This window comes from Mesoplodon mirus, assembly GCF_964341445.2.
Source record: "Mesoplodon mirus genome assembly, chromosome: 15".
In the NCBI taxonomy this organism is placed as follows: Eukaryota; Metazoa; Chordata; class Mammalia; order Artiodactyla; family Ziphiidae; genus Mesoplodon; species Mesoplodon mirus.
This window is the reverse complement of record NC_138991.1, coordinates 40,814,621-40,840,064: the sequence shown is the minus strand read 5'-3', so window position 1 is coordinate 40,840,064 and position 25,444 is coordinate 40,814,621. Positions and strand designations below refer to the sequence as shown.

The following is a 25,444-nucleotide window of genomic DNA, read 5'->3' as shown; positions in this document are numbered from 1 at the left end:
CGAAAAGAAGCAAGAAAAAAGACGTGAGGTGCAAAATACCAAGGTGTTGAACTAAATATATCACACCGAGTTGTTCATTCAGGAGAGGGGCTTTGAAAATGAAATCCACCTCTGCTTTCAACTCCTTTGTTAAGAAATTCCTCTCCACCGCTTCTTCCATTTAAATTTCATCTTTAAAAAAAAATAAATACAAGGAGCCCAAACCAACAGGAAAACACCGTAATGCCTCTAGGGGTGCTTCCAGATTGTTCCCCCAAATTAAGAGCGTTCCCCTATCTCACCCCATCAAAAGGCAGTTTAAAGTCCGGTACTTGCAGCTGATTCTAATAATAACATGTGAATTTAAGCGATAAAATTTGTCTGCAGCCTGGAGTGTGTTTTTCTTTCATTATGTTTCTTATTTACTGCGATATTGATTCTGAACGCTCTGAAGCTGGCAATCCTCTTCCTTTAAATAGCCAAAGTCACCGTCATTAAGGGGGCTCAGGGGGGAGCAAAACGGCACACAGGAAACAGGAAACCCTGGAGAGAACAGGGTCACAGCGTGGCGCTTGGTCACTTCTTGGAGTTTTCTTTAAGTGCAGTTGGCAGCCAGGAATGGGATAAGTAGAGTACAGCATCTGGGCAGTTTCCCCTTCTCCAGTATTTTGGGGACCTCTGTATTCAGAGCCCTGAATTCTCCAAGGTCAAAGGCAGTATGGGTCCTGTGCAAAGAGAAAAATGCTTATGCACGCTCACCAAAAAATGGTGCAGGTGAAGGTGTTAGGTAGCACGAAATTGTTCTATAAATAGCAGCTTTTATTAGGGTCTAAGAGGTTTGCAGAACCTAACATGTCTCTTCTAGCCCAGGGAAGACGATCAAGATATATAACAGCCAGGGCTTCCCTGGTGGCGCAGTGGTTGAGAGTCCGCCTGCCGATGCAGGGGACGCGGGTTTGTGCCCCGGTCTGGGAAGATCCCACATGCTGCAGAGCGGCTGGGCCTGTGAGCCATGGCCGCTGAGCCTGCGCGTCCGGAGCCTGTGCTCCACAACGGGAGAGGCCACAACAGTGAGAGGCCCGCATACCGCAAAAAAAAAAAAAAAAGATATATAACAGCCAAAGACAGGCAATGACTGGTCAGAACAGATGCGAGCTGGAAGGCCACGCCGGGACGTGCTGGCTGAACAGCAGCTCTGCAGATCCCAAACCATCACCGCACCTGACAGTCACACACAGGGCACTCATTTGGACTGAAGACTAGAAAAAGTCCTACTGATTAGGTACTCCCAGGGTGCACAGAGCAGAGATGTTCTGAGGTGGAAAAAGAATGAAAACGGAAAGGTCTCTGGGAGGGAGGGTACCTTGGGGCCACGTGCATTTGTGCATCATTGTGCTCCTACACTGAGCCTGGGGGCACCTGAGAGGCAGTGACACACCTGGTCAGGAGCATTCATCGTGAGCTGCTGCATGATGTCAGGGTAAACAGTTAATAGGGATATTGGTCCCTACCTGAGAGGGCTATTTGGGGTATTAAATAAGAGGATGCATGCAAAGCGCTTAGCTCAGTGCCAGGCACACAGAAGAACTTGATAGATGTTAAAATTATTACTCATTTTTTATTGCGTGTGTCACTGTATACTGAAGGGAGAGTGGACACGTCTTGGGAAACAATGAGATGAATCTGGTAAGGGGACAGGAGGGCTGCGGGGGAGGGAGTCTTAAACCGGAAGGAAGCGGGAAAGCACAGAGGGAGGTGACAGTTCCCAGGGAGGAGGCCCCAGAGTCCTGGTTCCAGGACGAGGATGGCTGAGTTGGAGCCCCGGCTCCTGCCAATTCTGGCTGCGCTGCCGTGGATTAAAGCACTTCCCTCTCTGAACTTGAACTTCTTTTTTAAAATGGATATCAATGACCATCTCCCAGTGTCAATGGGCGTGGTCAAGACTCAAGGAGATGCGTGCTCAGTTAGCACCATGGAGTCGTGCCCAGGAGGGGAAAGGGAGTGTCAGGGTCCCTCTGCATTTGTGCTGCCCAATCCAGGGTTTCTTGACATCCTACAGGGGTCATTCACTCGCAGGCCCCCTTGAGACCAGACATCTGATGTGTAAGACAAGGAAGCTAGCAGCCAGGCAGGACCTGGCCCTCAGGATTCAGAAGGCAGCCATCCTGCCCTGAGGGTAAGAGGAAGGGAAAAGATTTGTTCCAAACCGTGTGCAGGTGCCGGGCACAGTCCCTCCCAGACCCTACAGAACAGCCTGAGGCCACAGAGCCTCTGCCCGGCAAGCAGCCCAGAGCTCTCAGCTAAAGTGACCTAAAGGTACTCTTGGCAATGCCAACTCAAGGATCCACCTCACTTTTCAAAGAAAATAACATTAAAGCTCCAACACCACTCTTTGGGGAACAAAGGTGAAAATGGCCACGTCTGGCCTTCCTGACGATATTTCCACCAACCCCTGGGCTCTCTTGATCCACCTTTCCCTCTGTCTCATCTGTCAGCTTCTCTGATCTCCAGCCTGGGCTAGGCTGTTCAAGGAGCCTTTTTTTTTTTTTTATCCCTCCTGCTCTGCGGCTGCTCGGCGTTGTCACAGGACGTGCTCAAGCTGTCCCTACTCAATCCTGTGGCCCAGCAAGATTCCCCATCTCTGACTGGGACTCTCTCTCTGAAACTCCAATCCACCCATCAATTCTTACATGTCAAATCCCATTGCACGCCTCCCTCTCTATGCCCCAAGCATCTGTGTCTTGAGATCCGGGTTTGTCTACTTCCCCCCCACTGCTGTTTCCTCCCATCCACATGTCCAAGTTCTAACTGTCTCTCATGGTCCAACTCAGGTGTCACATCCTTCTCAAAGGCCTCATTTATTTCCCCAACACGTGGGAACTCCAAGTGTGAATCCTGTGGATGTTGTTACAACCTTTGGGGTCCATGGTCTGCCTGTCCACCTTGCCCCCTCCATTTCTGAAGACTTCCTCCATGGTTACTGGTGTGTGGTAGTTCTATGCATGACCCCGCCCTCCTGGCCACAGTTGACAGGTCCAACGAAGGGTATCTGACCCAAACTAGAGTACCAGTTCCCTTCCCTGGGATTCCCCTGGAGAGGTGGTCCTGTCTCCCTACAGTGGCTGAAGCTGTAATTACAATGTCTACTTTGGGCCATCTTTGCAGCCATATTTCCCTCCAGATGGCCTGGGAAACTGGAGGTGGCCAGCCTTCCCAAGCCAACAGGGGAACCGAGGGGCTCAGAGACAGTGGAGACCCGGGACAGAGAAACCTGGCAATGTCTGAGTGCCTGGGTCTCACTTTCCCTTGGCTCAGCTGCATGCCTGTCCCTGGGGTGTATCAGCCCCTCCAGGACCTTATATTGTTGGGTCTTACCTAATGGGAGCTCAAAATCTGATCCCAGGGCAACACTTTCAACACAGTTTTGGATTACTCCTGATTCTGCAGGAATGCAACCCATTCCCCTTAGTATCATAGTCAAGGTCACCAAGACTAACACAGAAACTTTTCCTCCACTGGAGGCTGGGCTGGAAGATAAAAAATCAATCAGATTTTTAAAGACACGGTGTCACAAAAATGGACTAAATAACCAAAGAAGTTTGCTTGAACATGTGTCTACCATAACTCAAGTAATGGGGCTCTTGGGCATTTATCCCAAGGAAATGAAAATTTATTTTCACACCAACATCTGTACACCAATGTTCATAGCACTGTTACCTGTAAAATCCCCAAACTGAAACAACCCAAATGTCCTTCAACAGGTGAAGGGTTAAACAAACTTGGTAAACCCACACCATGGAACACTGTGCAGAAGGAAAAAGCCAATCACAAAGGTTATGGTTCAATTTACAGAATATTCTTGAAAAACCAAAATTATAGAGATGATCAACAGACAAGTGGTGTTAGGGGTGAGGTATGGGGAGTTGGGTGGTAATAAAGGGATACCATGGGGGAGCTTTGCGGTGATGGGGCAGTTCTGTATCTGAACCGTGGGGAATCTCACCTGTGATCAAATTGTATAGAAACACACACACACACACACACACACGTTACACTGGTGAAATCAGAATAAGTTCTGATCATACAATTTGTGGATTGCACCAGAGTCAATTTATAGGTTGTGATTAATGCACTAGAGTTTAGCAAGATGTTACCAGTGGGGGAAACTAAGTGAAGGGCACATAAGACAAGACCCCTTGTACATTTGTGCAACTTCTTGTGAATCCAGAATTATTTCAAAATAACAAGGTCTTTTGTTGTCATCACTTTTTTTAAGCCAGTTAGCATACGAAGCTTTAGCCGGGGTTCTCACACTATCTCTTGGGTAAAAATATACACACTCCTTCTTCTCCTCTCCTCCCCATGGCCTAAAATACACAGGGAGGAATGTAAATGCGCAACCTAATTGTGATTACAGACCCACAGAGCAAATGCCGTCACATTGCAGTGATCTGGTTGGGGACAAAAACAAGTATTATTTCCAATCAGGAAGGCTCTTTACAAGCGGGGGAGAGGCAGATGCTGTTCCAGTAAGGAAGCCTGGCCCAGCGTGGAGCTGTGTGATAACAAGGTGTCTCTTGGCTACTTTACTCAGAGCCTCGACAACACAGGAAAAGTGTTATCTTCCTGAAACACAAGACCTCTCCTATCTCTGCAATTATAAACCAAGAAGAAAAGCAAACAATGTCAGTATGCCTTCTCCAGAATCCCTTTTGAAAGCCCAGAGGGTTGAACCTTCCACTGAAATAAGTTCTAACTTGAGCCATCCTTCTTTCAACCGTTGAACACACCAACCAAGAGAAGAGCTTGATCAGGTGTGCTTGCTCCACGGGGAAATATTAGTGACAAGGTCTACGGCCACCAAGAGCTCCGAGAGACGCAAATCATGACGATTGGAGATAGGTGGTTTGGGGGACCTAAATCAAAACAACTACAGCATTGAAGCCAAGATATGTACAACAATGCCAAATACAAAAACTCCCAAGATGATGCCAGTGGAAGTAGAAAAAAAACACTTTGCACACATGCAGTTTAAAGGAACATATTCAGCGATCCCTATAACTTGGTGTGCAAGGCACTGGGAACGTAGCACAGAAGGAACTATGGTTCTTGCTCTCAAGGGTCTTATGGTTTAGAGATGGGCAAGTGCACAGAGGCAATTCAGTGAGCCAAGTGTTGTGCCAAAGTACACACTGATGCCTGGGAGCAGAGACCCCCAACCCAGCCATACCTGGGAAATCCAGGAGGGCTTCCCAGTGGGAGTGACACAGAAGTAGAATGTTGAGGAATAAGCTGGAGCTGGCAAATCAAATAACACAAGTGCACTCAACAGTTATGCCCTTTATTATACTGCCAGGACCTGTGCTACATGCTTTACAAGTATTACCTCGAAAGCTTGTAATTTAAACCCTGCATAAAAGCCACTATCATCCCCAATTTACTCAAGCTCAGAAAAGGTAGGTGACTTGGTCAAGACCTCCACATACTATTGCTTAAGGAAAAGAGGAAGAAAGTTTTTCAAAAGTAGTTTAAAACTATTGACAAGACATGTATTATATATAGAATCTTATGTATTAAAGATTGTAACAGTGGAAACGAAGAAGCTTCTAATATTATTTCAACTTGATGGCTAAAGTTACCCCTCAGTTTGGAAGGCACAGTAAAATTCCACGGGAATCTGGGCTTGACATATCCAAAAGGTGAACTCAATCCCTCTCCAAAACCTATCCTACCATACTCCTTATCTTAGTGGATGGCACCAACCTGTCCTGTCACCGGAGCCAGGACCCTGGGAGTCCTCTTTGACCCCTCCCTCCTCTTTACCCTCCTTCATAGCCAATCAGTCCTCATGTGATTCAGCCTCAATGTTTCCAAATGTAAAATATTTTAGCGTATGAAAACAGGATATTTCAAATAAGTGGTGAGGATGAATTATTAAATACATTGAGATAACCATACTTTGAGACAAGGGTCTCTAGGTTAAAACTTTCTCACACCTGATACAAAAATATGTAATCTGTTGGAATTTATTTTGAAAAGAAATATTTACCTTTAAGAAAATATGCATGAATATTTGTACCTTCTAGGGATCATGAATAACTTTCTTAGGATGTTACTAAAGGAAAAGACTGATGGATTTGACTATATAAAAATGTAAATTTTATGCTTGCCTAAAAATACTGTAAACAAATTAAAGTGAAAGCTCAAATTGAGAGAAATATCTATGAAATGAATGTAAAAAGTTTTTAAATTTATACAAAGTTCTTATAAATTAATAAGATAAATATTCCAATAGAAAAAAAATGAGTGTCATTATTATTGGGCAAACCCCTAAAAAAGAAATATGGTCAAATGTATGAAAAAATGTTCAATATCACTAATATTCAAAAAATGCAGACCTAAAAATGATATGCCATTTTACACTCGTCAGAACAGCAAAGATGACAAAGATTAATAAGACTTGGTGTTGGTGAAGATACAGAGAAAGAGATAGTTTTGTATACTTTTCATGGGACAGTACACACATCTGGAGAACAAGTTATCAATTCCTATTAAAAGTTCCTAAAAATGAATATGGAACTTCTGGGATAAGATAATAAATTTAACTCATGAATTGGACAAAAGTCACTGAAAACTACAATAAAGAGATTAAAAAAAATAAAATAAACCCATAACCTTGCAAGGGCAGAGAAGATACAAGACAAGACATCAACCATGAAGCTGGGGAGGCTGGAAAGCTGATTCACAGATGGACAGATGTGTCCGACCCCTCTGCTGTCAAACCCTGGAAGTCTAAGCACTCAGTATGTGTGTGTGTGTGTGTGTGTGTGTGTGTGTGTGTGTACATATATATAACAATGTGAAATATTCCATTTTACTTTACAGTTCAGTGATATTAAGTACAATCACATTGTTGTGCAAGCACATTACCACCATCCATCTCCAGAACTTTTTCATCTTCCCAAACGGAAACTCTGTATGCATTAAACACTAACTCCCCATTTTCCCTCCCCCAGCCCCTGGCTGCCTAATCACCTCTTAAGAAGTAATCATGAGCAGACAACAGGCTCGCGGAAAGGGAGAAAAAGCCTCCAAGGTGGGAGATAGAAACTAAATAACAAAGAAAAAAAGCACCTTCTGGAAACAGAATACACAGGGAAAAAACTGAAAAACAAAACATTATTAATATCCTCCAAGGGATCAGAAAACATATTGCTTCCATTAAATAAAAACAATATGCTAGAAAAAGGAACTTTCAGAGAATAAAAATGAGGACCTGGAAGCAGAATCATGATAGCAGATATAAAAAACTGAATAGAATGGAAGGGAGATAAAATTGAAGAAAGCAAATATATCAGAGCAAAAAGATAAGGAAAGGTAAGCAAACAGAGAAAAGATAAGAAGATTGGGGGTTCAGTTTAGGAGGTTTAATAATGGAATACAGTGGGAGATGCTGAAAGAGATAACTGAGAAAAATGGGGAGGCATTATCAATTAAATATTCCAAGAAATTTTCTGAAAACTGACATTAGATTCCAGATTGAAGCCACTGTATGACTCACACCAAGGCTCATCATTGTGAATTTCCAAACTCTGCAAACAAAATGAAGATTCAAGCTTCCAGAAAGGAAGGAAATATGCAAAAGATCAGGAATCAGGACTCTTTTGTTTCTTCTAGAAAACACTGAAAGACAGAAGATAATGGAGCAAACCCATCAATATTCTGAAAGAAGGTGATATCTAACTCAATCAGGCCATCATTCACACAGATTAGGAAAAAGCTTTCTTCAGACATGGATAATCTCAAAAGATTTTATCTTCCTTGTAATATTTCTCAAGAAACTTCTAGATGTTGAGTTTCACCAAAATCAGTATGTAAACCAAGAAAGAGAGAGGCATGGGGTCCAACATAGGTGGGGGGCAAAGGAGGTCTCCAGGAGGATGGGGAAGGGAAATAGATCCACCATGGCCAACCATCCACATGGGAGCAGTGTGGCTTGAGGCAGACGCATTGAGGGTTATCATTACTATCTCTCCTGCAACATGACCACACTTAAAGCTGAGGGTAGATCATCCGAATGAGTCTGGTCCCCATTCTTCCCTGTAATTAGATGTTCTGACCAGAGGCTGAGTAGGTTTGTGCTGGTTTTCCATGCCTGCTGCTTGGACCAGCTGAGGTCATTCATTTCATCCTTATGCTCTGACCTCCTCCTGAATGTAGGCAGTACGCCTTGATGAGGTCAGAACCAGAAAATAGAGGACACGTCATTCCATCTGTCCAGATTTTTGCCTTATACCCAGTACCTGGTTCACACGATAGCCCTGCCAGGTGCCCCCACTGGGGTAAGCCCTGTATTTCCCTGGGGTCATTGATGACCTAGCTGTCTCCCCCAGAAGAGGCTTTTGTAACTCTTAGGAAAGCACAAAGGTCAATTTCTTGTTCTTGACATGGTAGGATAATGAGTATTTATTAGTAAGTACTTTTTTTTTTTAAATAAAGGAGTCAGACAAATGAACCTATTTATGAAACAGAAACAGACTCATGGACATAGAGAACAGACTTGTGGTTGCCAAGGGGGAGGGGCTAGGAGAAGGATGGAGTGGGAGGTTGGGGTTAGCAGATGGAAGCTGTTATATAGAGAATGGATAAACAACAAGGTCCTACTGTATAGCACAGAGAACTACATTCAGTATCCTATGATAAAGCATAATGGAAAAGAATATTTAAAAAATGTATACATACGTACAACTGAATCACTTTGTTGTAGAGAAGAAATTAACACAATCTTGTAAATCGACTATACTTCTATTTAAAAAAAGAAAAAAAAATTTTTTTAATAAAGTAAAGGAGTCAGGAAGACTAAGCAAAAAACAAACAAAAAAAGGTATCCAGGTTGGAAAGCAACACATAAAATCATCACTATTTGAAGAGGATATGAAAGGAGAACGGTAAGTTAGTCACTGGACTGACTGAGCTTATGGTCTCTGAGGGACGCTGGGTAGCCACCAAGGAGACAGAGGACACACAAGCGTGGAGCTTGGGGGATGGCTTTGGAGGTCCCCAGAATGTGCACAGTGGAGGAGGTTGCCCAGTGTATCCTGATGGTGAGAACCATGAGTGACCCCAACCGAAGCACAAAGCCGAGGAAAAGGACGACTGAAGGACAATCAGAAGTCAGTGGTGCCAGGGCCTCTAGAGGAGAAAGATGCCAAGAAGGAAGCTGCCAGCAATGTCAGATGTGGCCGGATTGGAGAAGGAAAGTGCCCACTGGATGTGGTGAGCAGTGATCTTGCCTGACTGATTTCAGTGTAATAATGCACAAAGGTAGGAAGAATTGCCTCTTACTTCGGACTAATTTAGGCTAATGTCAATATTCAAGCTGAATGAAACAAATGACTTGAAAAAACAAAAACTAAAAGGGAAAATCCCTGACTTGCCTGTGTACCCAGAGCCAGAGTTACCTGGCTTTATTCACACTTTCCCCAAGCCATTTTTTTTTTTTTTGGTAAGTTCTTTAAAAACCTTTTTTTTTCTTTTTTTTTAATTTATTTTTTTATACAGCAGGTTCTTATTAGTTATCTATTTTGTACATATTAGTGTATACATGTCAATCCCAATCTCCCAATTCATCCCACCACCACACCCCGACCACGCTTTCCCCCCTTGGTGTCCATACGTTTGTTCTCTACATCTGTGTCTCCATTTCTGCCCTGCAAACCGGTTCACTTGTACCATTTTTCTAGGTTCCACATATATATGTTAACATATGATATTTGTTTTCCTCTTTCTGACTTACTTCACTCTGTATGACAGTCTCTAGATCCATCCACATCTCTACAAATGACCCAATTTCATTCCTTTTTATGGCTGAGTAATATTCCATTGTATATATGTACCACATCTTCTTTATCCATTCATCTGTTGATGGGCATTTAGGTTGCTTCCATGACCTGGCTATTGTAAACAGTGCTGCAGTGAACATTGAGGTACATATGTCTTTTTGAATTATGGTTTTCTCTAGGTATATGCCCAGTAGTGGGATTGCTGGGTCATATGGTAATTCTATTTTTAGTTTTTTAAGGAACCTCCATACTGTTCTCCATAGTGGCTGTATCAATTTACATTCCCACCAACAGTGCAAGAAGGTTCCCTTTTCTCCACACCCTCCCCAGCATTTGTTATTTGTAGATTTTCTGATGATGCCCATTCTAACTGATGTGAGGTGATGCCTCATTGTACTTTTGATTTGCATTTCTCTAATACTTAGTGATGCTGAGCAGCTTTTCATGTGCTTCTTGGCCATCTGTGTGTCTTCTTTGGAGAAATGTCTATTTAGGTCTTCTGCCCATTTTTGGATTGGGTTGTTTGTTTTTTTAATATTGAGCTGCATGAGCTGTTTATACATTTTGGAGATTAACCCTTTGTCTGTTGTTCATTTTCAAATATTTTCTCCCATTCTGAGGGTTTTATTTTCATCTGGTTTATAATTTCCTTTGCTGTGAAAAAGCTTTTAAGTTTCATTGGGTCCCATTTGTTTATTTTTGTTTTTATTTCCATTACTCTAGGAGGTGGGTCAAAAAAGATCTTGCTGTCATTTATGTCAAAGAGTGTTCTTCCTATGCTTTCCGCTAAGAGCTTTATAGTGTCTGGTTGTTAATCCAGTTTGAGTTTATTTTTGTGTATGGTGTTAGGGAGTGTTCTAATTTTATTCTTTCACATGTAGCTGTCCAGTTTTCCCAGCATCACTTACTGAAGAGACTGTCTTTTCTCCACTGTATATCCTTGCCTCCTCTGTCACAGATTAGTTGACCACAGGTGTGTGGGTTTATCTCTGGGCTTTCTATCCTGTTCCATTGATATATATTTCTGTTTTTGTGCCAGTACCATATTGTCTTGATTACTGTAGCTTTGTAGTATAGTCTGAAGTCAGGGAGTCTGATTTCTCCAGCTTAATTTTTTTCCCTCAAAATTGCTTTGGCTATTTGGGGTCTTTTGTGTCTTGATACAAATTTTAAGACCTTTTTGTCTAGTTCTGTAAAAAATGCCACTGGTAATTTGATAGGGATTGCATTGAATCTGTAGATTGCTTTGGGTAGTACTGACTGTACACAATATTGATTCTTCCAATGCAAGAACATGGTATATCTCTCCATCTGTTTGTGTCTTCTTTAACTTCTTTCATCAGTGTCTTATAGTTTTCTGCATACAGGTCTTTTACCTCCTTATGTAGGTTTATTCCTAGGTATTTTATTTTTTTTGTTGTTGCAATGGTGACTGGGACTGTTTCCTTAATTTCTCTTTCTGATCTTTTGTTGTTAGCGTATAGGAACGCAAGAGATTTCTGTGCATTAATTTTGTATCCTGCAACTTTATTGATTAGCTCTAGTAGATTTCTGGTGGCATCTGTAGGATTTTCTACGTATAGTATCATGTCATCTACAAACAGTTACAGTTTTATTTCTTCTTTTCCAATTTGGATTCCTTTTATTTCTTTTTCTCCTCTGATTGCCATGGCTAAAACTTCCAAAACTATGTTGAATAATAGCGGCGAGAGTGTACATCCTTGTCTTGTTCCTGATCTTAGAGGAAATGCTTTCAGTTTTTCACCATTGACTATGATGTTTGCTGTGGGTTTGTTGTATATGGCCTTTATTATGTTGAGGTAGGTTCCCTCTGTGCCCACTTTCTAAAGAGTTTTTATTATAAATGGATGTTGAGTTTCATCAAAAGCTTTTTTGGCATCTATTGAGACGATCATATGGTTTTTCTCCTTCAATTTGTTAATATGGTGTATCACATTGATTGATTTGCATACATTGAAGAATCCTTGCATCCCTGGGATAAATCCCACTTGATCATGGTGTATGATCCTTTTAATGTATTCTTGGATTCTGTTTGCTAGTAGTTTGTTGAGGATTTTTGCATCTATATTCATCAGTGATATTGGTCTGTAATTTTCTTTTTTTGTAGTATCTTTGTCTGGTTTTGGTATCAGGGTGATGGTGGCCTCGTAGAATGAGTTTGGGGGTGTTCCTTCCTCTGCAGTTTTTTGGAAGAGTTTGAGAAGGATGGATGTTAGCTCTTCTCTAAATGTTTGATAGAATTCACCTGTGAAGCCATCTGGTCCTGGACTATTGTTTGTTGGAAGATTTCTAATCAGTTTCAATTTCATTACTTGTGATTGGTTGGTTCATATTTTCTATTTTTTCCTGGTTCAGTCTTGGAAGGTTATACCTTTCTAAGAATTTGTCCATTTCTTCCAGGTTGTCCATTTTATTGGCATACAGTTGCTTGTAGTAGTCTCTTATGATGCTTTGTATTTCTGTGGTGTCCGTTGTAACTTCTCCTTTTTCCTTTCTAATTTTAGTGATTTGTGTCCTCTCCCTCTTTTTGATGAGTCTGGCTAATGGTTTATCAATTTTGTTTATCTTCTCAAAGAACCAGCTTTTAGTCTTATTGATCTTTGTTATTTTTTTCTTTGTTTCTATTTCATTTATTTCTGCTCTGATCTTTATGATTTCTTTCCTTCTACTAACTGTGGGTTTTGTTTGTTCTTCTTTCTCTAGCTCCTTTAGGTGTAAGGTTAGATTGTTTATTTGAGATTTTTCTTGTTTCTTGAGGTAGGCTTGTATTGCTATAAACTTCCCTCTTAGAACTACTTTTGCTGCATCCCATAGGGTTTGGATCATCATGTTTTCATTTTCATTTGTCTCTAGGTATTTTTTGATTTCCTCTTTGATTTCCCCAGTGATCTCTTGGTTATTTAGGAATGTATTGTTTAGCCTCCACATGTTTGTGTTTTTTATGGTTTTCTTTCCTGTAATTGATTTCTAATCTCAGTGTTGTGGTCGGAAAAGATGCTTGATGTGATTTCTATTTTCTTAAATTTACCGAGGCTTGATTTGTGACCCAAGATGTAATCTATCCTGGAGCATGTTCCACGTGCACTCGAGAAAAAGTGTAATCTGCTCTGTTTGGATGGAATGTCCTATAAATATCAATTAAATCTATCTGGTCTATTGTGTCATTTAAAGCTTGTGTTTCCTTATTAATTTTCTGTCTGGATGATCTGTCCATTGGTGTGAGGTGTTAAATTCCCCCACTATTATTGTGTTACTTTCAATTTCCTCTTTTATAACTGTTAGCATTTGCCTTATGTATTGAGGTGCCCCTATGTTGGGTGCATATATATTTATAATTGTTATATCTTCTTGGATTGATCCCTTGATCATTATGTAGTGTCCTTCCTTGTGTCTTGTAAATTCTCTATTTTAAAGTCAATTTTATCTGATATGAGTATTGTTACTCCAGCTTTCTTTTGATTTCCACTTGCATGGAATATCTTTTTCCATCCCCTCACTTTCAGTCTGTATGTGTCCCTAGGTCTGAAGTGGGTCTCTTGTAGACAGCATATATATGGGTCTTGTTCTTGTGTCCATTCAGCGAGCCCGTATCTTTTGGTTGGAGCATTTAATCCATTCACATTGAAGGTAGTTATCAATATGTATGTTCCTATTACCACTTTTTAAATTATTTTGGGTGTTTTTGTAGGTCCTTTTCTTCTCTTGTGTTTCCCATTTAGAGAAGTTCCTTTAGCATCTGTTGTAGAGCTCGTTTGGTGGTGCTGAATTATCTTAGTTTTTGCTTGTCTGTAAAGCTTTTGATTTCTCTGTTGAATCTGAATAAGATCCTTACCAGGTAGAGTAATCTTGGTTGTAGGTTCTTCCCTTTCATCACTTTAAATATATTGTGCCACTCCCTTATGGCTTGTAGAGTTTCTGCTGAGAAATCAGTGGTTAACCTTATGGGAGTTCCCTTGCATGTTATTTGTCATTTTTCCCTTGCTGCTTTTAATAATTTTTCATTGTCTTTAATCGTTGTCAATTTGATTACTATGTGTCTCGGCGTGTTTCTCCTTGGGTTCATCCTGCCTGGGACTCTCTGCGCTTCCTGGACTTGGATGGCTATTTCTTTTCCCATGTTAGGGAAGTTTTCGACTGTAATCTCTTCAAATATTTTCTCAGGTCCTTTCCCTCTCTCTTCTTCTGGGACCCCTATAATGCAAATGTTGGTGTGCTTAATGTTGTCCCAGAGGTTTCTTAGGCTGTCTTCATTTCTTTTCATTCTTTTTTCTTTATTCTGTTCCGTGGCAGTGATTTCCACCATTCTGTCTTCCAGGTCACTTATCCATTCTTCTGCCTCAGTTATTCTGCTAACTGATTCCTTCTAGTGTATTTTTCATTTAAGTTATTGTATTGTTCATCTCTGTTTGTTTGTTCTTTAATTCTTCTAGGTCTTTGTTAAACATTTCTTGCATCTTCTTGATCTTTGCCTCCAATCATTTTCCAAGGTCCTGGATCATCTTCACTATTATTATTCTGAATTCTTTTTCTGGAAGGTTGCCTATCTCCACCTCATTTAGTTGTTTTTCTGGGGTTTTATCTTGTTCCTTCATCTGGGTACATACTCTTCTGCCTTTTCATTTTGTCTATCTTTCTGTGAATGTGGTTATCATTCCACAGGCTGCAGGATTGTAGTTCTTCTTGCTTCTGCTGTCTGCCCTCTGAAAAGCCTCTTCTTCCTTGAATGTATGTGATAACATGGAAGTGGAGGGCTGCAGTTTCCACCTGAGCCATTCTTGACTAGCCTGAGAATGGACCATTCTACCCTCATTAAAATGATGGTTGCAGGATTTTTTCTTAATAAAAAGGGAGGTATTATGCTTCACAGTTCAGAGGAGAAAAAAAAATAACATTAACTTGTTTTTACTATAGGATCTTAACGTAAAACATGCATTGAAAAAAAGAGGGTGAGAACACAGGCAAATGAGCAGTTGCTTCTGGTTAGTCTCTTCAGTATTTGTTTTTGTCCAATTATATGTGCTTTTTGATAAATTCAAATGTCCCTACAAAGAGCGTGATTACTTTTAAGATCAGAAAAAAAAATTGGTTAAGGCTGGAAAAAAACTGTTTTAATCAAATTCAAACAGAAGGTAAGCAGGGATAACAATATTAATGTTAGACAAACTAAATTCAAGGCAGGGGGAAAAAGTATGCTTTTAAGATAAAGGGAGCATTACATAATGGTAACAACCACTGCTAATAGTGAAGCCATTTAGATACAAATCTACAGTTGCCAAAGAAACTGACAACAAGATACAGAAATCAAACATTATTAGGAACACAGGAAGGAGTAGTCATTGTAGGAGGAGATGTTAAAACACCATTATCAAAAAGACTTAAAAAAATAAACTCATAGTCTAGCTAAACACACAAAGCTGATGTATGGCAGGAATTCAATTTCATGATTATAGAGTAGGGGTATCTTTTCAAGTGTGTATAGAACATATACAAAATTTGTTAATACTAGTCACAAAGAAAACAAATGTTAACTTCCTCTTCCAATTAAAGAGAAGGCACTTCTAGCCTGGAGAAAATATAGAGGCTAGAGCTGGGGAAAGAAAACAGGGAAACGATATTAATGTAGTCCACTCTGGGTTCCCCAGGTATCTCGGGGGACAGGGGAGGATGAATGGGAATTAACCTTATGATCAGACTGAAACAAATACCTCTTCCCTACTTTTTCTCACCCATTAAACATCTTCATTTAGGCCTGAAGTGTGAACCACTGAAATGGTACTTAACCCAGTGGGTCTCAAAGTGTGGTCCCTACACCAGCAGCATCGCTGGAGAACTAGTGAGAAATGCAAATTCTCAGACCCACCCCAGACCTCTTGATGCAGAACTTCCTCCAGGTCAGGGTTCCAGGAGGTTCTGATGTGAAAGCACCTGATGCTAAAGGTGTATATAAATACCCCAGCTCCCTCACCCTTGAGCAGGTCAACTCTTGAGGGGTGGGTTTTACGCTGGCTTTGCCTTCCCTTCCTTATCCTATTTCCCCACTCCTCTAATGATGCACTGTACCTCCCAAATAAACTAATGCACTCAAATCTTAGTTTCAGGGGCTGTTCTGGGGGAACCCACACTAAGACATCTACTGGAGACCCCCATTCTCACAGAGTTTGTGTTCTGGTTGAGACTGACCTGTTCTTCCATTTCTTCCTCTTGGGCTGGGTCTGCTGAGATTTCCTCAGGGAAAGGAGCCCCACTGGTAGTGAGTCCTCACCCCAATTCAGTCCAGCACTTACTGTTTGCTTTCCTCTCTGGGTCTGCTAGCTCTTCTCTGCACCACCTCTGGTCACTTTGTTGCCTGCCCCTGCTAGCCCTTTCCCAGCCCTATTCAGGTTCATCATTTACTCCCTGGCTGGGTTGTAATAGGGAAGAACAAATCTGACTCCATATTAGATCTGTTCCTTTTACTTTAACCTTTGTGCTCTGTTGCCTGTGTTTAGTCATGCTGGCTCTTCACCTCTTGTAAAAGAATGTTGCCTTTAGCCTGATATACAGGATAGTCTATTTTCAAGGCTCTGACCTTTAAGGGTATAACATTTTTCCATTCATGTAGTGATAAAGAGTTGCAGAACAGAATAACATTTGTCTTGGAGGTTTAGAGGAACATCCTGACCTGGCCTACATGGACAACTACAAGCACAAAGGATTCTGACACCGAGAAGTTTGCAACAACTAATCATGGCCTTTAAAAGTGCTTTGCTGAAATCCTTCAAGGAGTTTGGGTGGTTTTTTGGCATGAGCCACCTGTCTCCTTGAATGGCCCTGCAATAAACCTTTCTCTGCTCCAAACCCTGACGTTTCGGTTTGTTTGGCCTCACTGTGAGTTGGGCACACGAACTTGTATTCGGTAATAGGGTGAGACTCACCCTGGCTACCAGCCAGGCCCTGTGAAACCAAGTCCTGCCCAGTACTGAGAGTCCAGCTATGAAAGGCACAGCGATCTCATGTGCTATGTGCTACAGGAGGATACAGGGAGCTGAGGCAGCACAGAGCAAGGGTCTTAGGATGTCAGCAAAGGAATCTCCCAGGAAGTGACACATAGGGGACACCCGGGGGACGAGAGGGATTTAGCCAGCAAACGGAGGGAGGAAGTAGGAGTCAGGATTCCCTGCAGAGGGTTTGGAAGTACTGCTGAAGCCAGAGGTCTGCAGGGGCACACAGAGAGGCTGCAGAGAAGGCCACTGTTAGCCATGACTTTGCCGGCTGACTTAGAGGCTTCAGGGAACTGAAAGAACCTCCTTCTCCCAAGAAGACTCTCAACGTAAGTTTTAAAATAAGGATGTGAAAAATCCAGCAAATGAACCATTAGTCCTCAACATTTGGAGGCCCGGGAGTTGGTGGTGCCCTGATGGGTGTAATGCTGGGTCCAGACCCACTCAAACACTTCACTGGTAACAATCAGCTGGTTCAGAAGGGTCAGGGGGACTTCAACTCCTGGGCCGATGAAACGTGAGCTCATTGGAGCTCCTGAAGATACTCAGGTGTCCAACAGGACCCATGACACTGTCCTGCCCTTCCTCACCCTCTCCTGACCAGGGAGCACGGGGTAATCTTCTACTGATCACACCGAGAGCAAGGGGTTCAGCGTGATCCTAATCTTTCAGGTGCTCTGAAGATAAGCCTCCTTGGCCTTAAGCATGCACACTGGCTGTCTTTCTTTGATGTCATCGGCTTGTGTGGGTTTCTCCCTGCAGTGAATTTTTTAGGCTGGGATCCAACACAAAGGTACAATTAGCCAAAGCAACCCCCCTACCACCACTTTCACATTAGGCCTCCGTCTCCAAGGACTTCAAAGGAGTTTTGATATTGTCATATAACAAATATAAAAAGTATTTGTTATATTTTTTAACTGAGCCATCATTCCTAGTAGAACTGAACTCCTAAAGACATGCAAACTGGGCTTCCCTGGTGGCGCAGTGGTTGAGAGTCCACCTGCCGATGCAGGGGATACGGGTTCGTGCCCCGGTCCGGGAGGATCCCGCTTACCGTGGAGCGGCTGGGCCCGTGAGCCGTGGCCGCTGAGCCTGCGCGTCTGGAGCCTGTGCTCCGCAATGGGAGAGGCCACAACAGTGAGAGGCCCGCGTACCGCAAAAAAAAAAAAAAAAAAAAGACCTGCAAACCCTGTGCATTTCTACTGACAGTCACTTTGGCCACAGTGGCCCAGAGAGGAATTCTGATGTACGAACAACAGATCCCATCACAAGACAGAATTTCCCTTTTTCTTCTGCCTCTGGGAAAAGGAACAAGGAGATGGGATGGGGGGTGGGGATTGCGGAGGAATTCAGCTCTTCAGTGTCATCTGCTTTTGGTAATGTGAGGAGGGGAAACGAGTCCAGACACATAACCAGTAGCTTATTCTTAAGAGCCCTAGAGGACTCAGGGACTAATTACCTAGTGTTACCTGGATTTCTTCCCCCCAAAACAGCCCCCCATTCTCCAGCTATGCCCCAGGGACAGGAGACAAAGTCACTTGGGCTCAGGATGGAATGAAAGTGACCCTTCCCCCCGCTGACCTCGTGTGCTTGCACTGTCTTCTCCAACAATTGCATGCAGGTTGGCGGCCCCCGTACCTTCATCACTGTTGTCATCCACCAGGATGATTTCCTTCAGCAGGTGGGTCGGCGTGTGGTTGACCGCGCTGTGAACTGACCGCAGGATCACTGACAGGGCCTCGTTCACGAAGATAAATATGATGGATATCTGGGGCAGCCCCTCGGGGTACTTCAGCTCCTTACACCTGGGGGAAGACAGCAGGGGACAGCAGAGTCAGGAAGGGGCAAGGCACGGGCACTGAAGCTGCACATGGTAAAGCCGTCAGCCCAGTCCTGGTACACGTCCTCCCAAGGTGAGAATCGTTGGTTCCCTCTTGGCCTCTCTTGGCTCATATCTGAGAATAAAACCTAAGGAGGAGACAGTTAAGAAATCCAGGGCTTCCCTGGTGGCGCAGTGGTTGAGAGTCCGCCTGCTGATGCAGGGGACACAGGTTCGTGCCCTGGTCCGGGAAGATTCCACATGCCGCGGAGTGGCTGGGCCCGTGAGCCACGGCCACTGAGCCTACGCGTCTGGAGCCTGTGCTCCACAACGGCAGAGGCCACAACAGTGAGAGGCCCACGTATGGCAAAAAAAAAAAAAAAGAAATCCAGCTCCGCTTCTCCCAAATGTACCACCCCACAGGAATGAGAAGCATCAGTCTTGGGCACACATCGACTGTTTCCCAGGCTGCCACGCCCACACATACCCCCTGGTCTCACTTCGGCGCACACCTGCCCGACTTCCCACTCCAGGCTCCTGCATTTCCTTCCTCGGAGCCCGCTTTGCTGCCTTCTGAGCAACTGCCTCACCCCCATCATTTCTCATCCAGAGGCAGCTGGGAGAGGATGTATAAATACCCCAGCTCCCTCAGCCCTTGAGGTGGTTGACTCTGAGGGGTGGGTTTTACACTGGCTCCCAGAGTTTCCCCCAGTGGGATTAAGCTCCATCACCCACGGGAGCAATCTGCATAACACCCTCTTTGGGGGACACCTTCCCTTCTCAGTCCTACTTCCCCTTAGTGGAGCTCTCTTCATTGCCCATATAAACTAATGCACTCAAATCTTTGTTTCACGGTCTGCTTCTGGGAGGACCCAAACTAAGACATCTATCGGACCTACCAAGTACCTAGCACTGTACAGGAGACCTTTGCTCTCATGGAGCTTACACTCTGGGAAAAGACATGAAACACACATGAAATTTATCATCATCAAGGAAGAGGGGCCTCTACCTGCTAGGACTGTGCTGCCTGACACACCCTAACTCTTCTTGCAAGCGTTCCTAGAATCTCCCTGGGGACTGGAAATGTGACCACCTGCCTAAGAGGTCCTCCCTTCTAATATCCAGCAACTCCCCCATACCAGAAGACAGGGTGAAAGAGAATGTTTTTCATCCAGGCTGGACTCAGGGGCGTAGGGCTTGGGCCTCCCTGGGGGCGCCCAGTGATGTAAGAGATGACTGGTACCCAGGGAACCGGCTCTGCATGACTCAGTGATGGAAGCACCAGCACTCTGTCCTGGGAGCACTAGGGAATTTGGTTTTATGCACAGTCTGAGCCACATCAGAAATACCAAGTGGAAACAGAGCAGAATGGAATACAGAGCTAGTGCATTTCAACGCACCCCCCTCCTCTCTGTGTGAGACTGTACAGTATACGGCACAAATGTGTTCCAGAGCAAAACAAAGAGAACAAGATGAAGGGATGGAGTGAAAGGGAAGCAGCACTGAAGAGAGAGCAAGAAATACAGCTGTTTTTTTATGCTGAACAGCTTGGGCTGTGTTGGGCCATATTAATCATGTAGGCAATTTTCAGAAGAAAATAAAGTTTTGTTACAATATGCGTTTGTGTCTCCTAGAGGAGACTGTCCAGGGATCCATTGATCACGCAGCCTCATTTTTACCTCGATGCTGTAAATTCACTTCTGGGGGCTGCCGAGGAGATTAGAATGGTTATTGATGGGCTCACGGGCAGTTGGAGGGGATCATCTCATTTACTGCGTGGTGAGCCGGGGGAGGAGGGCACATCCCAGAAGGTCCCTTGGAGCCTCCCTGACAGGGCCGGCAGCCATCCTGAGCCTGGCAGGCCAGCAGCTGCTCCTTCTCGGCCCGTTCCTCACCATACACGCGAGCACCCCACCCGTACACACGTACCTACTCTGACATGCACTCCTGGGCCTGGTTTCTTTCTTTCTTTCTTTTTTGGCTGCACCACTTGGCATTTGGGATCTTAGTTCCCTGACCAGGGATCAAACCCATGCCCCCTGCATCGGAAGCGGGGAGTCTTAACCACTGGACCACCAGGGAAGTCTCAGGGCCTTTTGTTTTTAAACAGATTCTGGCCCTTGAAATTAAGATGACAAAAGGCCAAACTGCATCATACCAGCACCATCTTCTCCAGCTACAGGCAATGGGGTCAGGCTGCCATTAAGGCTGAGTGGTGGGATAAGCCTCTTGGCCGGAGCAGGCAATTCCCTCTGCTGAGATGGGACTCGTGGGCCCCCCGTCCTGCCCCTTCACGGTCAAGGTGGCCATTCAGTAAATCATGGGGGAATCTCAGAAGCAAGAAGCTCTCTGCCACACATTGAACCTGTCACCCTGGGCACAGCGCTCATGTTTTTTTCATCTCTAAAACTGTCAAGGGCTTCCCTGGTGGTGCAGTGGTTGAGAGTCTGTCTGCTGATGCAGGGGACAGGGGTTCGTGCCCCGGTCTGGGAAGATCCCACATGCCGTGGAGTGGCTGGGCCCGTGAGCCATGGCCGCTGAGCCTGCGCATCCGGAGCCTGTGCTCCGCAACGGGAGAGGCCACAACAGTGAGAGGCCCGCATACCGCCAAAAAAAAAAAAAGAAACCTGTCAAAATAATCCTCACTGTATTTAGTTCTAGGTGCCTGGCTAAGGTCCTCATAAGGATCAGGTGAGACCAGCCTCGGAGAGCCCTGGGAAAATGCAATGTACCAACCGATGGAAAGACCAGCCTGCCTGCCCGGCCCCTCCATCCTCCCTCCTGCCTCCTCTGATCCCTTTTGTAGACTTCCCATTACCATGGGCCAGGCTTCCAGAGTTTTCACTCAACCCAGACCCTGCAGGACCCACCCAGGACTCTGCTCCCAAAAGGGCTCCGGGCTCCAACCTCGCCCAGCTCACAGCGATTCACCTTTCCTGTGCCCAACATCTCAGGGTTTCCCAATAGGCAGACAATATGAATACGGTCATTATCAAAATCAACATGGTTTTGTTGCTGTAGAGAGGCAGACTCTACCTTAAAAAAATCTCTAAGCCTGGCTTATGGCCTGATATGCAGGAGCGGCCACAATATGCTGGAGAGATAGAAAACTGAGGCCATAAAGCACCTGCTGTAAACAGGAGGCATAGACTGAAACATACATTACTTCCGATCAGACACCCAAGGCCCAAGGCAGCAGATGAGTGCGGGAAGGGAGATCAAGGATGGATGATGAAAAGGAAACAGGGAGGCCACACAGGCCTGAGAAATACTAGAGACTGCACAGAGGAAGAGAACAGGTATGGCTCCTGCCCCTGGAGTTGACGCTGGACCAATCCTCCCTGTGGCCTGATGATGCTCAGATGGTGTTTCCAAACCACACAGATCTGGGTATCCACACCCTGCAGACTAGGGCTGACATGAAAGAAGCATCCCCCCCTCATTTCCGAGTTCCTGCAGAGCTGACCAGGTGGAGGGTGCTCAGTGCCAAGGTGGTGTGCAATGGCCCACAGGCAGGCAGATCTGGGGAAGGGAGCAGGCAGCTCAGCTCAGCACCCAGCCTTGTCTTTATATCATGGAACATACAGAATCAGATATGTTTCCTGCCTCCGCAACTGCAAAATCCAGGTGAACGAGAGAAACCCGGAAGGTCGTGTGGATAAAAGAACAGGTTCCAGATTTGAAAGATACCTGGGGAGAGGCCAGCATGTCACAGAAACTGCAAAATAACTAAAAATCCACAGGGCTTTGTGGGCGTCCTCTAGAAACACAGACTCAGAGATGGGTCCCAGAAATTTCCTTTCAATAACTAGTCGGTAAGAAATAAACAATCTTGGGACTTCCCTGGTGGCACAGTGGTTAAGAATCCACCCGCCAATGCGGGCGACACGGATTCGAGCCCTGGTCCGGGAAGACCCCACATGCCGCGGAACAACTAAGCCCATGCACCACAACTACTGAGCCTGCGCTGTACAGCCCGCAAGCCACAACTACTGAGCCCATGTGCCACAACTACTGAAGTCTGTGCGCCTAGAGTCCGTGCTCCACAACAAAAGAAGCCACCACAGTGAGAAGCCCACGCACCGCAACGAAGACCCAACGCAGTCATAAATAAATAAATTTATAAAAGAAAGGAAAGAAATAAACAACCTTTTGTCTGAAAGAAAATGGTTGGCGGGAAAACTATCTTAAGGTCTGGATCAATTCCAATCAAAGCTCCAGGCCAGGAGGGGAGCTACAAAGAAATTCAAGACCAGGTTCCTCTCCTCAAAGGGCTAACAAGGGACCAGATTGTCTGTGAAGCTGTCCTCCCAGAGAAAAGAGGGCAGAGACCAATAACCAACCAAGTGACGTCTCTTAGACACCTTACCACTGTCCATCTGTCTATCTGTCCGGGATGCCTCCTTGAACTCTGGAACTGCCTGAGAGTAACCACCGCCCCCCCTCCCTCATCCTCCTCACCCCAGAGTCACTGGCATTGACTTCACTTAGCACCAAAAGTGCCCGTGCTCTTCCTTCACTGATGCTGAGTAAGAAGAGTTCGGGAGACTGGGCCGCCTCTGGGATCCCACTAGAGAGTCAAGTGCCACGATCAAGGGTCAAGGTCTCCAGCAGGGAAGAAATCAAAGCCCAAAGAAACGCCCACGCCCTCTCAGAAGCAGAGCCCTGCCCACGAACACCTCTGAGGGCAGCAAGTTCTATGACCACAATGTGATACAGGTAAGAGGTATCAAAACACACTTGTGGGGGCCTCCCTGGTGGCGCAGTGGTTGAGAGTCCGCCTGCCGATGCAGGGGATACGGGTTCGTGCCCCGGTCTGGGAGGATCCCATATGCCGCGGAGCGGCTGGGCCCGTGAGCCATGGCCGCTGAGCCTGCGCATCCGGAGCCTGTGCTCCGCAACGGGAGAGGCCACAACAGTGAGAGGCCCGCGTACCGCAAAAAAAAAAAAAAAAAAAAAAAAAAAAAAACACACTTGTGACCCAGTCTGCCAACTTGGAAACAAAAAGAGGACCCCCAAAGATCCCCATCATTGTAAAAATATTTAGATGCAACCTCTAGGAGACCCAGAAGATCACAGATAATTACGTTGATAATAATAACCAACACTTCATAGTACAGGTGCCAAAAACTGCTGGAAGCTTCCCTGTGCTGTACTATCTCATTTAGTATGAAAACGATCCTATAAGGTAGGCAGTATTTTCATCCTCATTTCACAGCTGAGGAAACTGGGACACAGAGAGGTGAAGTCACTTGCCCTAAGTCACACAGCAAGTCTGAAAAGCTGCAGGGGTGCCTGGACGTGAACATCACCATCTGACTTTTAGACTCTTGCAAACGCCCCTGCGTGCCCAAGGCAGGGTGTGGTAGCTACAAGAGACAAGCCTCTACACAATTTTCAGCCCAGCCCCTTCCTAGCTGGGGGGCCTTGGCTAACCTGTTTGGTCTCTCTGAGCCTCAGCTTCCTTTTCTCTTCCCTAAAAGCCCCAACGAGGTGGCGGTCCTCCGTGGCCAGCTGCACCATACCCAAGGGCTGCTGGGGGCAGAGTGCAGACCAGGAGAGGTCCCTTCAAGTGGGATGGGTGAGCAGAAGCCAGCCTCATCATCCCCGGGGGCTGATAAGGCTGGTGGGAATGTGGGCCAATCTCCTAGCATTCTGGCTACGAATCTGGGCAAGGGGCCAATTGAGTGCTGGTCCCCGAGGAGTTATCAAAGTCTTTTAACTGAAGACCCCAAGCAAAGGGAGGCCACGTCTGCTCTCAGCCACGCCAGGACATTGCCAAGGTTCCGCTGCTTATGAACCACTTCTGTCCTCATGCACTCAGGCTCATCTCTGTGGGTCCCCACCAGCCCTCAGGGCAGAGGCAGGGAACCCCAGGACCTATAAAGCTGGGTGTGGAGGGTGCACATGTGTGTGCTCGGGATGGTAGGTGGGGCTGCCCCCAGGGCCTGAGCCCAGGCTCCAGTCCTTGCCCATGGTCCCCCTCCTGGTCATCAGCTCCTGGGGTCCCATCGAAGGTGAGGGCTCCCCTTCACTGAGCCTACCTGGTTTCTCTGTGTCACTGGGCTCACATGGCCCATCACTGTGCGGCCAACCTGCAGGGCCTTCCTAGCTGCTCACCTCAGCTCTGGCTCCCAAGTGCAACAAGGCCCTTCAGTCTCTGTCCCACTGTCTTCCCAACCCTAGTGAAGGGACCAACACCAAGCACTGTCCGAGCACTAATCCCGCTGTCAGTAACGAGAGTCTTGGGTTTGATGGCTAAAACGCACTCAACATGATGACCAGGCAGTGCAACGCAAGGCGGCAAATGCTATACAGTCATCCTCGGGATCCACAGGGGAGTGGTTCCAGGACCCCTGCAGAAAGCAAACCCCTCAGATGCTCAAGTCCCTTATATAAAATGCGCAGTACAGTTGGCCTTCCGTATCCGCGGATTCAGCCAACTGCAGATCCAAATCTACAGCTGGTTGACTCTGCAGATGTGGGACCCATGGATACGGAGGGGCAACTAGACCTACACCCGATGTGACAGATAAGTTGAGATGGACCAGGAGGGCAGAGAAGATGAGCTGTGGGCTGGGTTTGAAAGATGGATCAACGGATGACACTTGCTTGGTCAAGAACAGAGGGAGGGGCAGGCGATCAGCACTTCTGAGCACACAGAGGCATTAGGGTTCCCTTCCTCTCTTCCAACGCCTTCCAGAAAAAAAAACTGTCTAAGGTTGCTTACATCTGGGGCACTAAAGAGCCAAGTTGTGCAACCAGAGACTCATACGGGGCTCTGCAAATTCCTACCAGGCTGA

At 45.3% G+C, this 25,444-nt stretch overlaps 1 protein-coding gene across 1 annotated transcript in view; it reads right to left on the bottom strand.

Annotated features, from left to right (window-relative positions):
* The window catches only part of GALNT17 (polypeptide N-acetylgalactosaminyltransferase 17), a gene marked incomplete at both ends in the record, with an annotated part of 478,260 nt that overhangs the window by 209,776 nt on the left and 243,040 nt on the right, over positions 1 to 25,444 (bottom strand). Inside the window, one exon of the mRNA XM_082645128.1 lies at positions 18,461 to 18,627. Coding sequence (XP_082501254.1) covers positions 18,461 to 18,627 — 167 coding nt within the window. The remainder of the gene's footprint in view (positions 1 to 18,460; positions 18,628 to 25,444) is intronic.